This window comes from Sinocyclocheilus grahami, unplaced genomic scaffold, assembly GCF_001515645.1.
Source record: "Sinocyclocheilus grahami isolate Dianchi unplaced genomic scaffold, SAMN03320097.WGS_v1.1 scaffold389.1, whole genome shotgun sequence".
NCBI lineage: Eukaryota > Metazoa > Chordata > Actinopteri > Cypriniformes > Cyprinidae > Sinocyclocheilus > Sinocyclocheilus grahami.
In genome coordinates, this window is record NW_015505568.1 from 469,664 (window position 1) to 480,524 (window position 10,861).

The 10,861-nt window shown below is 36.5% G+C and overlaps 1 protein-coding gene across 1 annotated transcript in view; it reads left to right on the forward strand.

Annotated features, from left to right (window-relative positions):
* The window catches only part of LOC107550133 (pleckstrin homology domain-containing family G member 4B-like), a 15,142-nt gene extending 6,645 nt beyond the window's left edge, over positions 1–8,497 (forward strand). Inside the window, 5 exon segments of the mRNA XM_016231361.1 lie at positions 2,241–2,541; positions 2,807–3,287; positions 4,202–4,451; positions 4,534–4,617; positions 8,207–8,497. Of these exon segments, the coding sequence (XP_016086847.1) occupies positions 2,241–2,541; positions 2,807–3,287; positions 4,202–4,451; positions 4,534–4,617; positions 8,207–8,473 (1,383 nt within the window). The 3' untranslated portion in view covers positions 8,474–8,497.
* The last annotated feature ends 2,364 nt before the right edge of the window (positions 8,498–10,861 follow it).

Genomic DNA, 10,861 nt, shown 5'->3' on the forward strand with positions numbered 1-10,861 from the left:
GTGTATTATTGACATGTCAAAGTCTAGACCAGGGATTCTCAAATCTGGCCCACGAGATCCACTTTCCTGCAGAGTTTAGCTCTAACCCTAATCAAACACACCTGAGCATGCTAATCAATGTCTTCAGGATCATTAGAAAATCACAGGTAGCTGAGTTTGATCAGGGTTGGAGCTAAACTCTGCAGCGCATTGGACCTCCAGGGCGAGATTTGAGGAACCCTGGTCTAGACCCTGAATATAAGACGACCGCATTTTTTCAGATGTATTTCCAAGAAAAAAACATTGTCTTATATTCGGGTAAATACGGTAATTACATTTGGCCATTTAAACTAGGAAATAATCTGTTTTGGTTAGGACCCTTTCTTAACTAGAAAGCACACGACTCCTCAGATTTCTGAGCCATTTTGAATTCAACTTCCAAAAGACGAAAAAAAAAAAAAAAGGTTTTGTTTGTTATGTGATTCTTGCAGATCCAAGACGTTTTGTGTTGGGCTGTTGGGGGAATCAGACCAAAATTTTACAAAATAGAAATTTGTCAATTTATATTTTTGGCCAAACTCAACAACAGAGAACAGCCTCCTTTCTTAAAAAGGCATTATTGGCTCCTTGAAGAACTTTTAACATACATGGAAACTTTCCACAGAACAAAAGGTACTTTATAGTGGAAAATGGTTCTTTAGATGATTAAAATGCTGATAAAAGCTGATGAAAACATCAATAATGCACAATTACTAAACTATCTTGACTCCAGTCCATCAATGAACTTCTTGTGAAGTGAAAAGCTGCGCGTTTGTAAGAAACAAATCCATCACTAAGGTGTTTTAACTTCAAACCGTTGCTTCTGGCTAAAATACGAGTCCATAATCCATAATAGCGCTTCCTCCATTGCAAAGTCCATCCTCTGTTGAACTCTCACATCAAAATCTACCCTACATATTTGTTTAGAGCTGTTTTGGCTTGTTAATGGTGCTTGATCTGTGCAGATTTCTCTCCTGATTCAGATGAGAGGACTTTTTCACTGGAGGAAGAGTTATGGATTATCAATTATGTAGAATTTAGTATGGATGCTAAAAGGACATGTCCCTACCAATATCCAGTGACTACTGAATCAATACTATCAATAATTTTGATCAAACAATTAAATATGTGTATGTAACCACTGTTGTAATTTCGGCTGTATCTGAAATAGGTCACACCATTGATATTACCTGAGAAGTTCAAGTAAATACGCTAGAAAACCACACGCTTTCAAGGACCTGCATTTAATACATAGCTTAAGTGTTTAAAATACGTGCACAGTTGTGCTGAATGATAATGTTTACACGCTTTCATTTATGTTGTTAAACTGAATGTACAAAGCAAACAGCTGAAATATCCAAGGCCTATTGAAATTTTTTTTAATTAAATAAAGTTCAAAACAAAGAACATCATCAAAAATGTTTGGTCTAAAATTAGAATTACAGTAAAATAATACTTTATATTCATAAAAAGGTGAGACACTGTCTGAACTTACCCCGGGACTTTTTTCTCAAATTACCCCAATTCTGCCATTTTAACAAACTTGTATCGTCCAGCAGTTTAGAGCTAACATCATGCTAACAGTGTAGCCTCATATTATAACTTCCTAAAGCACAAACACACGTGTGATATTTCTTCTATTGTTCAGACACAAGAAGCATGAGTCCAAAAAAACTGTTTTTGAAACTCAAATGTAGTTACAAATTATCCCATGGGCCTCTCTCTATCACAGGGTGAGTAAAATAGACAACTCTTCATATATTTGTGGTCACATCACCAATTTCGTTTAAGGTTGTCTAGAAACAAGGGGTGGCTCAACTTACCCCGCTCTCCCCTGTATAATTACTCCTCCTGCTTGACCTCTACGGTGGTTGTCTACTGTTATGTCCCCACCGATGTCAAAATCAAACCTACGCCTCCCCCCCTTGTGGATTGTGGACTTGCATTTAGCCAGAAGCAATGGTTTAGTTGTTAAAATCATCTTAATAATGGATTTGTTTCTTACAGATATGCAGCCGTTCACTAAAATGTTCTTCACACTAAGAAAACAATGGAGGGGAACCAAAAATGGTTCTTTTATGGCATCGCTGTGAAAACAGCCTTTTGGAACCTTTATTTTTAAGAGTGTATAGGTGCAAAAAGCCCCTGATCTTATTGCTGTCACGACATTTTTTGTCAACATAATCCTTCCTATGTATGAACTAATTCATAATTGTTTTCAGGCATCAGTCGTGGCCAGCGATTGCAGGCGATTATTGGAACAGGAGCAACACTGCTTTTCTACAGATGGAGAGTGCTGGACACATCTTCACGCTTACCTGCGGAAATTAGACGAGTTTTCTCCCGAGCACTTCCAGGACGTGAGAGCGCAGGCCTGTTCCAGCTCCAGAGCTCTGCAGGTGTGGGACGCAGCCTGGATCCACTGCCAGGACGTCCGGCGACAGCTGGAGGAGAGACTGGCGCTTCTGGAAGGAGCTCAAACAGCCGGCGGACACCGCTCTGATTGGCCGGAGGTCATTCCAGGTGAGGATAGAGAAGAGTCTGTATAAGATAGGGCTGGCTGGTATGATATAGAAGCTTGAATAAAAAAATTAAAATGGTAATTGTGTCAGAAAAGTCAGAATTGCATGATGTAAACTTTTACATGACAACGTTGTAATATCACAATTTGGAATTTCTTTTAGAATTTCAAGAAAAATTCAAAAATACTGAGTAGGAAAGTCATGTTTTGCGATGTAAAATTTCTCATAATGTGAAATAAGATTTTGGTAATTTTTCTGAACCCAAGTACAAGATGATCATGGGATTGTGCCCGATCTGTCAGAGAGCAGGGCGAGTCGGGCGAGAGACAGCATTCATGGCACCGTCACCTGCTTCAACTTCAGATCCAACCACAAAACCAGAAGAGAGTCCAAAACAGCACAGACTGCGAAGGAAAATCCTGCAGACGGCAGCCAAAGAGGCAAAAACATTGGCAGAAAAGCTTCCCAAGAGCAGAAACCCGTCGCAGGATCGAGTACGGTGGGCTGTCAGTGGTTTCCTTGGCAGAACGCAGCCAGCAGAAACATCAGCAAGGGATCTGAGCTCCACATCACAGAGCCCGTCTTCTGCCAGAACCAGCGGTACGTAAACTCCCACCACAGCAGCTTCTGCTCTCAGACGGCCGGTGAAGAGACAGAGGGCGCTAGAGACGTCCCTGTGTTCACAGACAGCTGGGGAACTGATGGAGAAAACGCTGCACCCACCCCAGAAAGCCCAAACAGAACCATGTGAGTTACACTGTGTTCTTATGCCCGTTAATGACACTTAAAGACAATGTGAAATTAAAACTGATACTGTTTGCTTCAATGTACTTGAAAGGGTTTCTGGTTTTATGAACGATTCATCAGTGAGCATTATTCTAAAAAAAAATTATTCTTGAATCAAAATGCACTTTTTCTCTGCTTTTAAAACAACTTTTGATCCATTCAAATCCTAAATGATAAAGCCCTACATTATTTCCCATAGTCAATTCAGTTTTATCCGGAACTGTCATTTTTTATTAATTTATTCAAAATTTAAATAATTAAAAATACATTTGAAAATTACAATTTAAAAATGTTAAATCTAATTTAAATAAGTTAATGCAGATTTTCGTTATGTTGAACTTAAATGCACTGTGAATAACATCGCATGCTGTCTTTAACGATACAGATGAAACACTGTGAGATGCACTTTGTTTTCTAGATATTAGTTACTTTATGTGTACATACAGGACCACGCAAAAGTTTGGATTCTGTACGATTTACTCACCAAGGCCGCATTTATTTGATCAAAAACACAAGTCTCAATATTTTTCATGCTATTTCTTTCTTTGTCCAAAAGCTTTCACTGATGTCAGAAAGGTAAAGTTACAGTAAAAAGAGCTAATATAGGATTTTAAATGGCAGTACCATGTTAAAGCAGTGGTTTCAGAAGGTTAATTAACTACAATTGTAATTCTAATGGTAAACATATTCATATAAGATAAGCATAATAATAGATTTCTATAATAATTTCTGTAATTAAGATCGTAGTATTTCAATAGTGCCACGTATAAATAAAAGGTACTTTTTTTTTTAAATAAAGGCTGTCACAGCTGATATTTCATTATAGATTTATTTATTTATTTTAGAAATACATTCTTATCTTTATTTCCCGGCAGGAAGCTTCATCGCATCATGGAGGAGCTCCTGCTGACGGAGGTGGAGTACGTCCGCTCTCTCGGCTACATCTTGACTCACTACTTCCCCCTGCTGTCCAGACCGGACGTCCCGCAGGATCTGCGCGGTCAGCGTGGACGCATCTTCGGTAACCTGGAGAAACTGTACGCCTTCCACTGCCAGCACTTCCAGCAGGAACTGGAGGCCTGTCAGGCAAAACCGCTGAGAGTCGGACGCTGTTTCCTCAATCACGTAAGACAGCACTGTGTTTTGATCGTAGTTTCATTTTAAACAGAATATCATTTTAACCTTGCACAAAAATCTATTTAAACAGAGAGAGAGTTTTGGACTTTACGCCCTTTACAGCAAGAACAAACCCCAGTCTGATGCGCTAATCCAACACCACAGATACTTCAAGGTGAGGAACATTTGGTTTGTTATACACTATTATGCGTATAAATAATATAAAATCATATTAAAATTAATTATATTATATTTTATATATTTTTTTTATTATTTTACCATTTTTGTTTTTATATTTTTATATAAATATTAATATATTTCCATTTAATTAAATGTTTAAATAAAATATTGTTTAAAATATAAATATATAAAATATTTAAAAATAAAAAATGATATATATATATATATATATATTTAAACAATATAAAAATATTATACAGTATGTAATACTTTTATATAATGTTTTACAGAATTACTTATTTTACATGTGTATATTGTTAATTATCATTATTAATATAAATACATAAAATAACAACAGCATTCATGGCACCGTCACCTGCTTCAACTTCAGATCCAACCACAAAACCAGAAGAGAGTCCAAAACAGCACAGACTGCGAAGGAAAATCCTGCAGACGGCAGCCAAAGAGGCAAAAACATTGGCAGAAAAGCTTCCCAAGAGCAGAAACCCGTCGCAGGATCGAGTACGGTGGGCTGTCAGTGGTTTCCTTGGCAGAACGCAGCCAGCAGAAACATCAGCAAGGGATCTGAGCTCCACATCACAGAGCCCGTCTTCTGCCAGAACCAGCGGTACGTAAACTCCCACCACAGCAGCTTCTGCTCTCAGACGGCCGGTGAAGAGACAGAGGGCGCTAGAGACGTCCCTGTGTTCACAGACAGCTGGGGAACTGATGGAGAAAACGCTGCACCCACCCCAGAAAGCCCAAACAGAACCATGTGAGTTACACTGTGTTCTTATGCCCGTTAATGACACTTAAAGACAATGTGAAATTAAAACTGATACTGTTTGCTTCAATGTACTTGAAAGGGTTTCTGGTTTTATGAACGTTTCATCAGTGAGCATTATTCTAAAAAAAATTATTCTTTAATCAAAATGCACTTTTTCTCTGCTTTTAAAACAACTTTTGATCCATTCAAATCCTAAATGATAAAGCCCTACATTATTTCCCATAGTCAATTCAGTTTTATCCGGAACTGTCATTTTTTATTAATTTATTCAAAATTTAAATAATTAAAAATACATTTGAAAATTACAATTTAAAAATGTTAAATCTAATTTAAATAAGTTAATGCAGATTTTCGTTATGTTGAACTTAAATGCACTGTGAATAACATCGCATGCTGTCTTTAACGATACAGATGAAACACTGTGAGATGCACTTTGTTTTCTAGATATTAGTTACTTTATGTGTACATACAGGACCACGCAAAAGTTTGGATTCTGTACGATTTACTCACCAAGGCCGCATTTATTTGATCAAAAACACAAGTCTCAATATTTTTCATGCTATTTCTTTCTTTGTCCAAAAGCTTTCACTGATGTCAGAAAGGTAAAGTTACAGTAAAAAGAGCTAATATAGGATTTTAAATGGCAGTACCATGTTAAAGCAGTGGTTTCAGAAGGTTAATTAACTACAATTGTAATTCTAATGGTAAACATATTCATATAAGATAAGCATAATAATAGATTTCTATAATAATTTCTGTAATTAAGATCGTAGTATTTCAATAGTGCCACGTATAAATAAAAGGTACTTTTTTTAAATAAAGGCTGTCACAGCTGATATTTCATTATAGATTTATTTATTTATTTTAGAAATACATTCTTATCTTTATTTCCCGGCAGGAAGCTTCATCGCATCATGGAGGAGCTCCTGCTGACGGAGGTGGAGTACGTCCGCTCTCTCGGCTACATCTTGACTCACTAAATTTAAATAAGTTAATGCAGATTTTCGTTATGTTGAACTTAAATGCACTGTGAATAACATCGCATGCTGTCTTTAACGATACAGATGAAACACTGTGAGATGCACTTTGTTTTCTAGATATTAGTTACTTTATGTGTACATACAGGACCACGCAAAAGTTTGGATTCTGTACGATTTACTCACCAAGGCCGCATTTATTTGATCAAAAACACAAGTCTCAATATTTTTCATGCTATTTCTTTCTTTGTCCAAAAGCTTTCACTGATGTCAGAAAGGTAAAGTTACAGTAAAAAGAGCTAATATAGGATTTTAAAAGTGGCAGTACCATGTTAAAGCAGTGGTTTCAGAAGGTTAATTAACTACAATTGTAATTCTAATGGTAAACATATTCATATAAGATAAGCATAATAATAGATTTCTATAATAATTTCTGTAATTAAGATCGTAGTATTTCAATAGTGCCACGTATAAATAAAAGGTACTTTTTTTTTTAAATAAAGGCTGTCACAGCTGATATTTCATTATAGATTTATTTATTTATTTTAGAAATACATTCTTATCTTTATTTCCCGGCAGGAAGCTTCATCGCATCATGGAGGAGCTCCTGCTGACGGAGGTGGAGTACGTCCGCTCTCTCGGCTACATCTTGACTCACTACTTCCCCCTGCTGTCCAGACCGGACGTCCCGCAGGATCTGCGCGGTCAGCGCGGACGCATCTTCGGTAACCTGGAGAAACTGTACGCCTTCCACTGCCAGCACTTCCAGCAGGAACTGGAGGCCTGTCAGGCAAAACCGCTGAGAGTCGGACGCTGTTTCCTCAATCACGTAAGACAGCACTGTGTTTTGATCGTAGTTTCATTTTAAACAGAATATCATTTTAACCTTGCACAAAAATCTATTTAAACAGAGAGAGAGTTTTGGACTTTACGCCCTTTACAGCAAGAACAAACCCCAGTCTGATGCGCTAATCCAACACCACAGATACTTCAAGGTGAGGAACATTTGGTTTGTTATACACTATTATGCGTATAAATAATATAAAATCATATTAAAATTAATTATATTATATTTTATATATTTTTTTTATTATTTTACCATTTTTGTTTTTATATTTTTATATAAATATTAATATATTTCCATTTAATTAAATGTTTAAATAAAATATTGTTTAAAATATAAATATATAAAATATTTAAAAATAAAAAATGATATATATATATATATATATATTTAAACAATATAAAAATATTATACAGTATGTAATACTTTTATATAATGTTTTACAGAATTACTTATTTTACATGTGTATATTGTTAATTATCATTATTAATATAAATACATAAAATAACAATTTTTGAAAATATACATAAATATACAAATTCTACAATTATTTCTGCATCTCTTGCTATTTCTTCTGAGTTTAATTAACGTGAACGGGAATGAAATGAATCCTCTTTTGTTCCAGCGTAAGCAGATGGAGTTGGGTGACAGCATGGATCTCTCCTCGTACCTGCTGAAGCCGGTCCAGAGGATCAGTAAATACAGTCTGCTGCTGCAGGAGATCCTGGATGAATGTGTGCCGGATCAGAGCGGAGAACGAGAGGAGATCCAGGTTCCTTTTTTACTCACAATTTGTACAGTGTCCCAACTTTTTTGGAATTGGGTTTGTATATATTATTAATATAAATAAATAAATACAATATATGTATTTAATATTTTATATATAAAAATCCTACAATTATTTCTGCATCTGTTGCTATTTCTTCTGAGTTTAATTGAAGTGAATGGGAATGAAATCAAGCCTCTTTTCGTCCAGCGTAAGCAGATGGAGTTGGGTGACAGCATGGATCTCTCCTCGTACCTGCTGAAGCCGGTCCAGAGGATCAGTAAATACAGTCTGCTGCTGCAGGAGATCCTGGATGAATGTGTGCCGGATCAGAGCGGAGAACGAGAGGAGATCCAGGCGGCGGTAGAGGTGGTGCGATTCCAGCTGCGGCACGGGAATGACCTGCTCACCATGGACGCCATCCGCGACTGCGATGTTAGTCGTGACGCTTCAAGTTGGATTTGGAATAATCTGTAAAAAAAAACAAAAAACAATTCACTTTTTTTTTTTTCTTTGAAACAAGAATTTTGGTCTTTTTCTCACACATCTGAAACTGGTTTTCCAACTTTCATAAAAATCAATCTTTCTCAAATGCAGACTAATGATCTTCTAAATGTGAGGACATACAGTATACTAGTTGCTACGCCCCTAAAAAAAAGCCTAATTTGTAGCTGCTTTAGTTTTATTTAATAAACTAAAGCCCTTTTCAGTCATTACCTGAATTTTCCTTTACTTCTGACAGAAGTTGTAGGAATACTGAAAACAGCCAATCCCTTGGTGTCCAGCCTTCAAAGGGGCGTGGCTTTGCCACGACCAGATTCGACTGGCTCTGGCAGCAGCACATCAACCGCGGGCAGCCACTCATCATCCTCGTCTGGGCGGGGCTCCATGTCACCCAGCGTTTTCCAAGGAAAATGTTACGGTAGCAAAAACTCCTCCTTACTAATATAGGAAAATTAATAGTGTCTGTATAATAAAGGAAAGGCCTGAATAATATCTCTAAAAATCTCTCTCGCCGTCCTTTCTTTATAGATTCCTCTACAGAGAACACAGGTTTATTTAGCTGTGCTGATCATAATTGCCCCACAAGAAGGAGAGCATCTGTGTCGTCACTGCTTCACTCCAGACCTTCAGTGTGTCGGACATCTCCTGCTCATGTTCTTCACTATGGCTCGCCAGCCCTATCCAGGAAGAATCTCAGTCCACAAACAGATGCTCACGGCTCTCTCAAGGTTGAGAAATGAACGCACATCAGCTCTTCTGAAAACCCAGTGAGCTGCCTGTCTAGGCAACATTTTCAGGCAAAGTGATGTTGACTTATACCACACTAAAAAAGCTGAGTCCAATGTACTGTCTTAAAGGAACACTCCACTATTTTTTAAAATAGGCTCATTTTCCAACTCCCCTAGAGTTAAACAGTTGAGTTTTACCGTTTTCGAATCCATTCAGCCGATCTCCGGGTCTGGCGGTAGCACTTTTAGCTGTAGCTTAGCATAGATCATTGAATCTGATTCTCAAAAATGACCAAAGAGTTTCTATATTTTTCCTATTTAAAACTTGACTCTTCTGTAGTTACATCGTGTACTAAGACCGACGGAAAATTAAAAGTTGTGATTTTCTAGGTCGATATGGCTAGGAACTATACTCTCATTCCGGCGTAATAATGAAAAAAATCCCATAATGTACGATAATTTCGACATTTCAGAACGTGTTTTTTCCAAAGTCAACCTCATCAAAACAAAGCCATGAAATCGGCTCATTACAGATGCTCTAAATGGTGCACACCTCAGGACCCTCAACATCTGGCAACACGCAGGATTCTGATGACAGCGACTCAGACGTGAATCATACGCCTATGGCTCTATGATTTCCACGATGCGAAAAACACGGATGGAATTGCGGAATCCAGTCAACGGAATTGACTGTATAACGCGGAATGTCACGGAATTTGTCAAAAGTTTGGATGAATTAATCAGAGGAAGGTCATTACACTTAAATCGTGATTTGGACTAGTATCTGTAAATATTAAGCCGCAAAAAGGCTATTTAAATATAAATCCTGCATGTTCTGTGTCTGTCTGAATCATAGTCTATGGTCTGAATGAATGTCACGTGGTTTTGTTTACTACACACATACTGAAGTGCGCGTGACGCTCGCGGTGATTTCAGCATCTGCCTTCTCACTAAATCGGACATAAATACATGAACAAAATCCCCAAAACTGCTCAGTCAAAAATATATAGTTTCTGCCAGAAATGTATTACTATTGTTCAGTAGAATGTACGTAACTACTACTACTAAAATTATTAAGGAATAATCACAATATTTCTTCCATGTTTCAATTTTAATTGTAAATCCCCTTTGTTTGCCAAAAAATAACATTTGTTTAATTTTCATTAATTAAAAGATAAATTAAATTAATGTGTTATGCCTTCATTCGATAACCAGAAAAATTAAAATACACAATGCAGAATTTCTAAAGAAAAAAAAACATTTCATAAGGCTATAAATAAAAGTAGTTTTTATGCATTCAAATAATTAGACATATTAAAACACAGAATTTGGGAACAATAAACAAGGTGAAAAAAATAGAACATTTCATAAGACCATAAACATGTAATTTTTGTTAAACTATGTTGAATTGTATACGTTTCATTATTTAATTAGACGTGCTTTTGTTTAATAAAATTTAATTTAACCATTTAAAAAGGAGTCCAGAAAAATTTAAATGGAAAAAAAACAGAATCCAAAAATATTTACATTTGGAATTTAAAAAAATTAATGGAATTTGGGAAAAAATAAAACGTATTTCATAGGGCCCTAGCATAGTTATTTATTTATTGTGGTAATTTGAAGGTTGTGTCAA